The 14,079-nt window shown below is 34.8% G+C and overlaps 1 protein-coding gene across 1 annotated transcript in view; it reads left to right on the forward strand.

The window, feature by feature from the left end:
* Positions 1-14,079, forward strand: part of LOC117300119 (mediator of RNA polymerase II transcription subunit 24-like) — a 30,092-nt gene that overhangs the window by 473 nt on the left and 15,540 nt on the right. Inside the window, exons 2-8 of the mRNA XM_033783823.1 lie at positions 1,148-1,352; positions 1,714-1,796; positions 2,756-2,874; positions 3,363-3,586; positions 7,139-7,231; positions 7,903-8,047; positions 13,692-13,854. Of these exons, the coding sequence (XP_033639714.1) occupies positions 1,208-1,352; positions 1,714-1,796; positions 2,756-2,874; positions 3,363-3,586; positions 7,139-7,231; positions 7,903-8,047; positions 13,692-13,854 (972 nt within the window). The 5' untranslated portion in view covers positions 1,148-1,207. The remainder of the gene's footprint in view (positions 1-1,147; positions 1,353-1,713; positions 1,797-2,755; positions 2,875-3,362; positions 3,587-7,138; positions 7,232-7,902; positions 8,048-13,691; positions 13,855-14,079) is intronic.

Consider the following 14,079-nt stretch of genomic DNA (forward strand, 5'->3'; position numbering starts at 1 on the left):
CAATTCAATGTCTCACCACAAGTTATTATTTTAAATTTAACACTAACAAATAACATTAATTAAATTTAAGGTAACAAAGATTATTTAAAAATAAGATAAGAAGAGTTGTTGTTTATATTTATAATAAGGTTTATCGCGAATAGCAAAATATCAAGAGAGGGTGCTGTTGAACCCACACAAAGGTATAGGCGTTGCGTGCGCGAGTCGTACAAACTGCATAGAAATGCGTTTGATTCTGAAGCCAGGAAACCATTTGAGTATAAATGATTGGAACAAACAACCTACCACCAGTGCCACAACAAATTATAGTATAGACGATGTGACCTCTGACGTCACTTGAAAACCATTTGATTCGCGCGCATACCGCCGGGCAAAACCTTTGTGTTTTGGCCGCCAGCTAGAAAGTGTATGCAATCTTACCATGACTAGGAGTCTTTTTGCCCGGCGAAACATGACGTATCCAGTGTTTTAGAGAGGGCGGTTTGAATGTAAACATTGGTCACATCGTCTAATGCTATAAAGCTTGAATCTTGATGGTTTCATATTGATGCCTATTTATAACCGATAACTCTACTAAGAAAAATATGAAAGGATTGGATGGGGTCTAATTAAAGGCGGGGATCTAACTAAAGGCGGAAGCCTAATTAAATTAGAAGTAAGTATTAGTAAGATGAGGCCTATAACATGGTTGAAAGAAGTTGGTTGTTTTGCCAAATTGTTAAGCTTTTGTTGTGAACCTGGCGAGGTCATTTTATACTCCTTTTTTACCTTACTTAAAAATAACTGAAACAATATTATGTTGAGCCAGTGGTTAAGTTTCCTTCCTCCATGGTTGTTCGAGCAAAGCAAAATTAACTTGAGTAGGAGTCGAAGCAGGCAACGACCTCTGATTTAACGTGCAAGCTTGCTAGCTTTTAAAATGTAACATTTTGTTTACACACAATCACACATCCCCACATGGCCCATTGCATTTGCTCCTTGTCTATGTCTTAGGGGACCATCGTCAAAAGATTGCTATTATTGCAGTGTAAGGGCCATTTGAGGAGAGTACGATACAGTGTTACTCACCAAAACTTCAACAAAATGGTAGAAGACGGAGAGTTTTGCACTTTTAACTATATTTTGTTTTTATATGTTTTATATTCAGGAAACTAATTAAAATCAATGTAAACAACAACAACTGTTGTTAAGATAGGGGCAAGACACCATGGAGACGATACAGCAAAGATGTTTATCAATGAAGGAACTATTACTGAAGGCATGGAGAGAACGTTGGACAGATGTACAATGGAGTACACAAATGAAGCAGATCTTACCACCAGGAGTGTCAGGAGATAATTATAAACTAGCGGGTAGGCTTTCAACTTACCTCATCAAACATTCTTCTCTTTCTTCCTTTCTAGTGCAGCCTTCATGATTGAAGATAGTTGCACTGCCAGACATACTAGGGTGCACCTCTCTTTGCAATAAGTCTGTACTGGGGTCTTTTTAATACATGCATTGATAGTTTTTATAACAACACACAGCTTTACGTCCAATCTAAAAGATGAAGCAATGGTTTAAGTGTCTTACTTCAGGACGCAAGTGTCGCGATTGGGACTCAATTGTGTGTTTTTGATAATTTGGCCTTCAGTGTTTTAATGGTTATTGTACTGTATGCATGTTTTGTCAATACATCGTTATTAAAAGATGCATTATTTGTTTTCTCTACAGATATGATCTTGACCCAGGCTTTTGTTGGACCCAATCCTAACAGCCTAATGCTGTCTTATCTCAAACATGTGATAGTATCTCAGGTAAGAATCACAAGTTTGAGTTCTGTTTCTAGACCCATGTGAATTTAGCTGTGTTCGCATTGAGCCTGATGATGTCATATCTCAAACATGTGATAGTATTTCAGGTAAGAATCACAAGCTTGAGTTTTGTTTCTAGACCCATGAGAATTTAGCTGTGTTCGTATTGAGCCTGATGATGTCCTATCTCAAACATGTGATAGTATCTTAGGTAAGAATCACAAGCTTGAGTTTTGTTTCTAGACCCATGAGAATTTAGCTGTGTTCGCATTGAGCCTGATGATGTCCTATCTCAAACATGTGAAAGTGTCTCAGGTAAGAGTCACAAGCTTGAGTTCTGTTTCTAGACCCATGAGAATTTAGCTGTGTTCGCATTGAGCCTGATGATGTCCTATCTCAAACATGTGATAGTATCTCAGGTAAGAATCACAAGCTTGAGTTTTGTTTCTAGACCCATGAGAATTTTGCTGTGTTCGCATTGAGCCTGATGATGTCTTATCTCAAACATGTGATAGTATCTCAGGTAAGAATCACAAGCTTGAGTTCTGTTTCTAGACCCATGAGAATTTAGCTGTGTTCGCATTGAGCCTGATGATGTCCTATCTCAAACATGTGAAAGTATCTCAGGTAAGAATCACAAGCTTGAGTTCTGTTTCTAGACCCATGAGAATTTAGCTGTGTTCGCATTGAGCCTGATGATGTCCTATCTCAAGCATGTGATAGTATCTCAGGTAAGAATATCATGAGAACTTGAGGGACTTTTTGGGGATAAACTAAAAAAGCAAATGGGTAACTTGACCATTTGAAGTCCAGTGCAGACAACCCATGAAGTTTTCCTCCTGGAAACTTGCCCAACCCGTTGGGTAGTAAGAATGGCCCACTTCTGCCCGGTTAAATTAACCAGCGAATGCTTATTTAAAACCCTGCATGTTAACAATAATGTCCTCTTATTATATTTACAGGTAGTCTCGCATTCAGCCGTTTTTAACTCGATCAGTGATCATGACACAATATGCATAACAAGGCCGTATTGTATGAAGAGCTTGATGGAGATTTTCTCAGGATGTGTCAACAAAATCAAGTAAGTATGGTTTATTATTACAGCTGATTTTCTAGTCAGATTTCTTGATTATTAGTTTAGTCTTAATCACTAAAGTGAAAACAACAATCAGAACTGATCCTAAATTAAAGAGTAAGATATAAACTGCACTCTACAGACCTTTGTTCAAATTAAATGTTTTTTTTGTTGTCATTTCCAATTCTTATTTTATGACATTTGGTTTTCAATCTTATAGTGGTCCTTGAAGGACGATATATTGTATTTACTCAAAACAACTGTTAGTGTAAAAACATGCTTTGTAACAAGCAATGGAGAGCTGTGATACTATAAAATATTGTGAGAGAAGTTTCCCTTTGAAGTCACATAGTTATTGAGAAAGAAGTACTTTCTCACTCAATTAAAAGACTTTAGGCCTGATGCCTTTCATTGTGCATTAAAAAGCACTCAAATTTGTGCAAAAGGAGTGTTCTTTCTTTTCTTACCACTTATTTTCTTGCTTGTGTATCTAGCTGCCAAGGCTCAATGGAAGATTGTTTGAATCTATGTCAGTCCTTTCTACAAGTCATCCAATGGCTTCTACATTCTATTGCCCTCATACTAGAGAAGATGCCTGAGTTAAGAGATCTACAAGTCATGGCCACCAATCTAGACATCATCAGTGAAATATTACGCATTACTTGTATGAGTCGAGTCAATAAGATATTTCTGTTTATTGCTAAACTTGAAGATGAAGGTAAGATTTACCAGCTGCCATAATAACTTGACTAATTCTACTTCTATTTCTGTCACTGTTATTAGGTGTTCGGCCAACAGCCGAACAACTATTGTTTTTGTTATGTTTTTTTTAAAGGTTTTTTTTAGGTGTTCGGCCAACAGCCGAACAACTATTGTTATTGTTATGTTTTTTTGTTTTTTTTTGTTTTTTTAGGTGTTCGGCCAACAGCCGAACAACTATTGTTATTGTTATGTTTTTTTTTTCCCCTCGTGTTCTTCTTTCCCTGCGAACCTTCTCCAGCAATTTTAAACAAAAGTAAAGTTAACAATTAAAATAGAATCATCTTAGGAAAGAAAATTAAAGCATACATTGAAGATTAAGTAAAATAAAATAGGGAACAGAAACAGACCACCATGAACGACTGTGAAAATATATTTAAAATAAATTATAAACAGAATAAACGATAAAAAAACAAGGGGAAAAAAAAAATCGATGTAAACAATACCAAATAAAATAAAACAAAACACTGTAAATACATGTATACATTAGTTACTGGAAGAGGATATGGCACTCAAAACCTGACCACAAAAGGAATTAAGAGAAGGGGCTCCGAACACATCACAAGAACCATGGATACTATTATATGTGGAGGAAATCCTTGACAAAAAGCCACGCTTTGTCACATCTACCCGATTCCTTGGCACATAAAAGATGTGTTTAATAGACTGTCTAGTATTACGGTTAGGAACATGTAAGGCAAAGGGGTTGAACTCAGTGTTGCTAAAATGATTGTGGAAAGATTTGTAGAGAAATAGACAGTCATTCAATATTCTTCTCTGTCTAAGGGGTGGAAGTCTGTACATTTTACATAGGTCAAGATAATCCAAGTTATAAACAGTGCCATTATTTAGTGTCCTATGAATAAATTTGAGAAAACGAAACTGAACTCCCTGTAGTCTATGTGCTTGATGGGCTGAGACAAACTTAAAACTTACTATGTACATAGGCAATAGTGAGTAGATGAAACCGCCACTTTTTGGGAATGATGACGTCATGGCAAGGTTTTTAAAGTTGAAAAATGACCATTTGCTTGTTGCTGTATTTCAACGAATATAAAAGCTATGATGTTCATACTTGGGCATCGGATAGATAAAGACTTGGGAAACATTTGAAAAGTTAACGCCAAAATCGTATGACCTTAACTTCCGGGTCGTTACCCTGGGTCAAAGTTCGCCTACGTGTATTTTACATCAAAAAAAACAATTTTTGATCTTTTAAACACAAGTAAAGCTTGTACAAACTTAAAACTTACTATGTACATAGGCAATAGTGAGTAGATGAAACCGCCACTTTTTTGGAATGATGACGTCATTGATGAGGTCATGACAAGGTTTTTAATGTTGAAAAATGACCATTTGCTTGTTGCTGTATATCAATGAATATAAAAGCTATGATGTTCATACTTGGGCATCGGATAGATAAAGACTTGGGAAACATTTGAAAAGTTAACGCCAAAATCGTACGACCTTAACTTCCGGGTCGTTACCCTGGGTCAAAGTTCGCCTTCATGTTTTTTTCATCAAAAAAACAACTTTTGAGCTTATCTACGGCATAATTCAAGATTGAGATCGATTTGAACCTTAAAACTCAACAGATAGTTTAACCTTAGTGTTTTTAAGACAACACAGGCCTAATTACGTCATAATGACGTCATCAGGTATTAAATAACAATATAACAACGTTTAAAATGTGTAAAAATCATATGGCACAAACGTTTTTGGGGGGAATCCCAAAAGCGCTCTTGTTTGTCCAACAAAAGAGGGCGCTGTTGATTATCAAATCTGTGTACATCATCCCGTGCAGGGGTAGCTAAATTTTTAAAGGGTTTCCATAAATTGCAAATTAAAACCTAAAAGCCAATCTCACACAAACATATGCATTTGTGAAGAAAAAAGGAGTTGTTAAAAACTGTGATACAAGTTTAACTATAAAAATTAACGACACGTTGTAGAAAAAGTCATCTTTATGGTTCAATGTTTTTGAACTACGTCATCACGTAACGTTCAACCGAACACCGTGTTTTTGTAATTAACAAAAATTCTATGTCTAGTTTTCCTCGTGTTCTTCTTTCCCTGCGAACCTTCCAGCAATTTTAAACAAAAGTAAAGCTTGTACAAACTTAAAACTTACTATGTACATAGGTAATAGTGAGTAGATGAAACCGCCACTTTTAGGGAATGATGACGTCATTGATGACGTCAGGGCAAGGTTTTTAAAGTTGAAAAACGACATTTGCTTTTCGCTGCATCTCAACGAATATGAATGCTATGATGTTCATACTTGGGCATCAGATAGATAAAGACTTGGACAACATTTGAAAAGTTAACGCAAAAATTGTATGACCTTAACTTCCGATCGTTACCCTGGGTCAAAGTTCGCCTCCGCATTTTTTCATCAAAAAACAACTTTTGAGCTTTAAAACAAAAGTAAAGCTTGTACAAACTTAAAACTTACTTTGTACTTAGGCACTAGTGCGTAGATGAAACCGCCACTTTTTTGGATTGATGACGTCATTGATGACGTCATGGCAAGGTTTTTAATGTTGAAAAAATACAATTTGCTTGTTGCTGTATCTCAACGAATATTGAAGCTATGATGTTCATATTTCAGCATCGGATAGATAAAGACTTGGACAACATTTGAAAAGTTCACGCCAAAATCGTACCACCTTGACTTCCGGGTCGTTACCCTGGGTCAAAGTTCGCCTTCGTGTATTCTACATCAAAAAAACAACTTTGAAGCTTTTAAACAAAAGTAAAGCTTGTACAAACTTAAAACTTACTATGTACATAGGCAAGAGTAAGTAGATGAAACCGCCACTTTTTTGGAATGATGACGTCATTGATGAGGTCATGACAAGTTTTTTAATGTTGACAAATGACCATTTGCTTGTTGCTGTATATCAACGAATATTGAAGCTATGATGTTCATATTTCAGCATCGGATAGATAAAGACTTGGACAACATTTGAAAAGTAAACGCCAAAATCGTACGACCTTAACTACCGGGTCGTTACCCTGGGTCAAAGTTCGCCTTCGTGTTTTTTTTCATCAAAAAAACAACTTTTGAGCTTATCTACGACATAACTCAAGATTGAGATCGATTTGAACCTTGAAACTCAACAGATAGTTGAACCTTAGTGTTTTTAAGACAACACAGGCCTCATGACGTCATCAGGTATTAAATAACAATAAAACAACGTTTAAAATGTATAAAAATCATATGGCGCGAACGTTTTTGGGGGAATCCCAAAAGCGCTCTCGTTGGTCCATCAAAAGAGGGCGCTGTTGATTATCAAATCTGTGTACATCATCCCGTGCAGGGGTAGCTAAATTTTTAAAGGGTTTCCATAAATTGCAAATTAAAACCTAAAGCCAATCTCACACAAACATATTGCATTTGTGAAGAAAAAAGGAGCTGTTAAAAACTGTGATACAAGTTTAACTATAAAAATTAACGACACGTTGTAGAAAAAGTCATCAATGTTTTTGATTTCTTGATTTGTTGTAGGTACATGGACTGAGATGGAAGAGACTATTGATTCTATCAAAGTTACCTTAAGTGCAACTCAGTCACAGTCACAACCAGGACAACAAACTAGAGGTGAGTAGGAAATATTGCATCGGAGAGTCAGCCTACAGTAATAATCAATAATAATAATAATAATAGTGGCTTCTTATACTCTAAGTTATCACACAAGTGCGAGTGAAATACAGAAAAATATAGCGCTTCTGGGTCCCATATTCAACAAGGTCTAACATCAGGATCTGGTGTAATTCTTAAGCCTTGAAGTGTGACGTCAGATGTTCAGGTTAGGAGTGCTTCAGCCATTTAAGTCAATAATGCCTTTTGCTTAAAGGATTTGGGTACTTTTTCAAAATTTCCATAGATTTACATCAAACTTAGTGGGTTTGAAGATAATGATTTTGGAAAGCTTCCCTTCAAATATAACTTACTGAGGTGCTGTAGTTTTTGAGAAGTGAGTACAACAATGTCATGAAAATACGTTTGTAAATGCTTAAAATACTTTTGGTCTCATGAGACCAAAATTATTTTCTTGACATTTTTTTACTAATTTCCCAAAAACTACAGCCCCTCGGCACATAATATTTTCAGGGAAGCTTTCTACTATCATTACCTTCAAACTGTGTAAAGTTTAGTGTAAATCTGTGGACATTGTGTTTTTTGTCGTACAAAAAGTTCATACACCCTTTAAAGAACGTATAATCTGAAGTTTATAAAATAATATGTAATTGTTTGATTGATATTTGAAGGTGGTAGTAGTCAAGTGGACCAGCTTCTCAATGCTCCAAGGACAACCTACTCCAATCAGAATGCTAATAAGAAAGATAAAGGAGATAGAGCAACTACTGAATCAATACGAGAACGGCTGGAGAGGAGTCTAACTGATGTTCTTAAGTCAGTATTCTTAGAGTAATTCTTATTCTATACATTAACTAACCTCTTTTTACTTTTTTAATTTACAAGAATTAGCCTTTTGCCTTTGCACCAAAACTGACAGTTTTCATGGCCACAAACTGACTAACAAGGCTCATCCTACCATTGCAGCTAACAGCTATTGCCGCCAACCTTATGTAAACAAAAAATAGTTCATCAAAGTTGCATGAGAATAATGAAAGAAAAAACACCCTTGTTGCAGGCTTATATATGCCTAAATAAGCCTCTCTATTGCTCGTTTCCAAGAAAGATTTCATGCTAACATATGTTTTGAGTAATCACCACTAAGCTTGGGCGATATCGATTTATTTTATTCATGATATATCGCCGACAATATATCGCGATATTCGATATAATCGCGATTAATTAAATTTGACATCATCAGTCTTCAAACTCCCAGTGAAAGTTGTAGAAGAGACAGTCACAGCATAAGAGAGGTGTTCTAATGACCTATTCTTCTGGTTTTACTCCAAATCTATGGGGTGCATGATGTCTCAGCTAGAAAATACATCCTGATATTGCGATATTTAATCGATATCGCGATATATCGATATTTCGATAAAAACCAAAGCGATCTGATATCAAAATCGTTTCCAAGTTAGTATCCTGATATTCGATAGTATCGTGATATCGCCAAAGCTTAATCACCACTAGTGTCCAGTGCTTGGCCAGTGCCTTTAAGAAAGTCACATTGTAAGTGAGGCTATCACAGTGAAAGTGAGTCTTGATACATTTTTCAGATACTGCATGAATACAGACTTGTACTACACATCTACACATTGAGATTCAATAACTGACTAGTTATCATGTTACTATTACAGGATAGCACAGCTAGAAACCAATCACACTGCATACACTAATACCATTGAATTGAAGACTCAATAACTGACTAGTTATCATGTTATTATTACAGAATAGCTCAACTAGAAACCAATCACACTGCGTACACTAATACCATTGAATTGAAGACTCAATAACTGACTAGTTATCATGTTATTATTACAGAATAGCTCAACTAGAAACCAATCACACTGCATACACTAATACCATTGAATTGAAGACTCAATAACTGACTAGTTATCATGTTATTATTACAGAATAGCTCAACTAGAAACCAATCACACTGCGTACACTAATACCATTGAATTGAAGACTCAATAACTGACTAGTTATCATGTTATTATTACAGAATAGCTCAACTAGAAACCAATCACACTGCGTACACTAATACCATTGAATTGAAGACTCAATAACTGACTAGTTATCATGTTATTATTACAGAATAGCTCAGCTAGAAACCAATCACACTGCGTACACTAATACCATTGAATTGAAGACTCAATAACTGACTAGTTATCATGTTATTATTACAGAATAGCTCAACTAGAAACCAATCACACTGCATACACTAATACCATTGAATTGAAGACTCAATAACTGACTAGTTATCATGTTATTATTACAGAATAGCTCAACTAGAAACCAATCACACTGCGTACACTAATACCATTGAATTGAAGACTCAATAACTGACTAGTTATCATGTTATTATTACAGAATAGCTCAACTAGAAACCAATCACACTGCATACACTAATACCATTGAATTGAAGACTCAATAACTGACTAGTTATCATGTTATTATTACAGAATAGCTCAACTAGAAACCAATCACACTGCGTACACTAATACCATTGAATTGAAGACTCAATAACTGACTAGTTATCATGTTATTATTACAGAATAGCTCAACTAGAAACCAATCACACTGCGTACACTAATACCATTGAATTGAAGACTCAATAACTGACTAGTTATCATGTTATTATTACAGAATAGCTCAACTAGAAACCAATCACACTGCGTACACTAATACCATTGAATTGAAGACTCAATAACTGACTAGTTATCATGTTATTATTACAGAATAGCTCAGCTAGAAACCAATCACACTGCGTACACTAATACCATTGAATTGAAGACTCAATAACTGACTAGTTATCATGTTATTATTACAGAATAGCTCAACTAGAAACCAATCACACTGCGTACACTAATACCATTGAATTGAAGACTCAATAACTGACTAGTTATCATGTTATTATTACAGAATAGCTCAACTAGAAACCAATCACACTGCATACACTAATACCATTGAATTGAAGACTCAATAACTGACTAGTTATCATGTTATTATTACAGAATAGCTCAACTAGAAACCAATCACACTGCGTACACTAATACCATTGAATTGAAGACTCAATAACTGACTAGTTATCATGTTATTATTACAGAATAGCTCAACTAGAAACCAATCACACTGCGTACACTAATACCATTGAATTGAAGACTCAATAACTGACTAGTTATCATGTTATTATTACAGAATAGCTCAACTAGAAACCAATCACACTGCGTACACTAATACCATTGAATTGAAGACTCAATAACTGACTAGTTATCATGTTATTATTACAGAATAGCTCAGCTAGAAACCAATCACACTGCGTACACTAATACCATTGAATTGAAGACTCAATAACTGACTAGTTATCATGTTATTATTACAGAATAGCTCAACTAGAAACCAATCACACTGCATACACTAATACCATTGAATTGAAGACTCAATAACTGACTAGTTATCATGTTATTATTACAGAATAGCTCAACTAGAAACCAATCACACTGCGTACACTAATACCATTGAATTGAAGACTCAATAACTGACTAGTTATCATGTTATTATTACAGAATAGCTCAACTAGAAACCAATCACACTGCATACACTAATACCATTGAATTGAAGACTCAATAACTGACTAGTTATCATGTTATTATTACAGAATAGCTCAACTAGAAACCAATCACACTGCATACACTAATACCATTGAATTGAAGACTCAGTAACTGACTAGTTATCATGTTATTATTACAGAATAGCTCAACTAGAAACCAATCACACTGCGTACACTAATACCATTGAATTGAAGACTCAATAACTGACTAGTTATCATGTTATTATTACAGAATAGCTCAACTAGAAACCAATCACACTGCGTACACTAATACCATTGAATTGAAGACTCAATAACTGACTAGTTATCATGTTATTATTACAGAATAGCTCAACTAGAAACCAATCACACTGCGTACACTAATACCATTGAATTGAAGACTCAATAACTGACTAGTTATCATGTTATTATTACAGAATAGCTCAACTAGAAACCAATCACACTGCGTACACTAATACCATTGAATTGAAGACTCAATAACTGACTAGTTATCATGTTATTATTACAGAATAGCTCAACTAGAAACCAATCACACTGCGTACACTAATACCATTGAATTGAAGACTCAATAACTGACTAGTTATCATGTTATTATTACAGAATAGCTCAACTAGAAACCAATCACACTGCATACACTAATACCATTGAATTGAAGACTCAATAACTGACTAGTTATCATGTTATTATTACAGAATAGCTCAACTAGAAACCAATCACACTGCGTACACTAATACCATTGAATTGAAGACTCAATAACTGACTAGTTATCATGTTATTATTACAGAATAGCTCAACTAGAAACCAATCACACTGCGTACACTAATACCATTGAATTGAAGACTCAATAACTGACTAGTTATCATGTTATTATTACAGAATAGCTCAACTAGAAACCAATCACACTGCATACACTAATACCATTGAATTGAAGACTCAATAACTGACTAGTTATCATGTTATTATTACAGAATAGCTCAACTAGAAACCAATCACACTGCGTACACTAATACCATTGAATTGAAGACTCAATAACTGACTAGTTATCATGTTATTATTACAGAATAGCTCAACTAGAAACCAATCACACTGCATACACTAATACCATTGAATTGAAGACTCAATAACTGACTAGTTATCATGTTATTATTACAGAATAGCTCAACTAGAAACCAATCACACTGCGTACACTAATACCATTGAATTGAAGACTCAATAACTGACTAGTTATCATGTTATTATTACAGAATAGCTCAACTAGAAACCAATCACACTGCATACACTAATACCATTGAATTGAAGACTCAATAACTGACTAGTTATCATGTTATTATTACAGAATAGCTCAACTAGAAACCAATCACACTGCGTACACTAATACCATTGAATTGAAGACTCAATAACTGACTAGTTATCATGTTATTATTACAGAATAGCTCAACTAGAAACCAATCACACTGCGTACACTAATACCATTGAATTGAAGACTCAATAACTGACTAGTTATCATGTTATTATTACAGAATAGCTCAACTAGAAACCAATCACACTGCGTACACTAATACCATTGAATTGAAGACTCAATAACTGACTAGTTATCATGTTATTATTACAGAATAGCTCAACTAGAAACCAATCACACTGCGTACACTAATACCATTGAATTGAAGACTCAATAACTGACTAGTTATCATGTTATTATTACAGAATAGCTCAACTAGAAACCAATCACACTGCGTACACTAATACCATTGAATTGAAGACTCAATAACTGACTAGTTATCATGTTATTATTACAGAATAGCTCAACTAGAAACCAATCACACTGCATACACTAATACCATTGAATTGAAGACTCAATAACTGACTAGTTATCATGTTATTATTACAGAATAGCTCAGCTAGAAACCAATCACACTGCGTACACTAATACCATTGAATTGAAGACTCAATAACTGACTAGTTATCATGTTATTATTACAGAATAGCTCAACTAGAAACCAATCACACTGCGTACACTAATACCATTGAATTGAAGACTCAATAACTGACTAGTTATCATGTTATTATTACAGAATAGCTCAACTAGAAACCAATCACACTGCATACACTAATACCATTGAATTGAAGACTCAATAACTGACTAGTTATCATGTTATTATTACAGAATAGCTCAACTAGAAACCAATCACACTGCGTACACTAATACCATTGAATTGAAGACTCAATAACTGACTAGTTATCATGTTATTATTACAGAATAGCTCAACTAGAAACCAATCACACTGCGTACACTAATACCATTGAATTGAAGACTCAATAACTGACTAGTTATCATGTTATTATTACAGAATAGCTCAATTAGAAACCAATCACACTGCGTACACTAATACCATTGAATTGAAGACTCAATAACTGACTAGTTATCATGTTATTATTACAGAATAGCTCAACTAGAAACCAATCACACTGCGTACACTAATACCATTGAATTGAAGACTCAATAACTGACTAGTTATCATGTTATTATTACAGAATAGCTCAACTAGAAACCAATCACACTGCGTACACTAATACCATTGAATTGAAGACTCAATAACTGACTAGTTATCATGTTATTATTACAGAATAGCTCAACTAGAAACCAATCACACTGCGTACACTAATACCATTGAATTGAAGACTCAATAACTGACTAGTTATCATGTTATTATTACAGAATAGCTCAACTAGAAACCAATCACACTGCGTACACTAATACCATTGAATTGAAGACTCAATAACTGACTAGTTATCATGTTATTATTACAGAATAGCTCAACTAGAAACCAATCACACTGCGTACACTAATACCATTGAATTGAAGTCAATGAGTACTAGTATTGGTATTATGACCTTCATGGAAGCAGCTCTTAATGTTACCAGCGACCTACAACCATTCGTGGATCAATTACTACTAGTGGAGCAACTACAGGTTAGAGTCAATTATACATGTCATATCCTCCACACCCTCATGTTGTTATAAATTAATAATAATCGGTTTTGATACAGTGCTTTACACACCCTCAGGGCGTCTCAAAGCACTTCTAACATTATTATCTCTTGTCGTTTAATTCATTCCTTTAGCTATCTCAGCTCCATGGGGAGTATACGGCCTGTGCAAAAAATATGCCCTACTAAAGCTAAATCGATCACAAGA

Source organism: Asterias rubens, chromosome 15 (assembly GCF_902459465.1).
Source record: "Asterias rubens chromosome 15, eAstRub1.3, whole genome shotgun sequence".
In the NCBI taxonomy this organism is placed as follows: Eukaryota; Metazoa; Echinodermata; class Asteroidea; order Forcipulatida; family Asteriidae; genus Asterias; species Asterias rubens.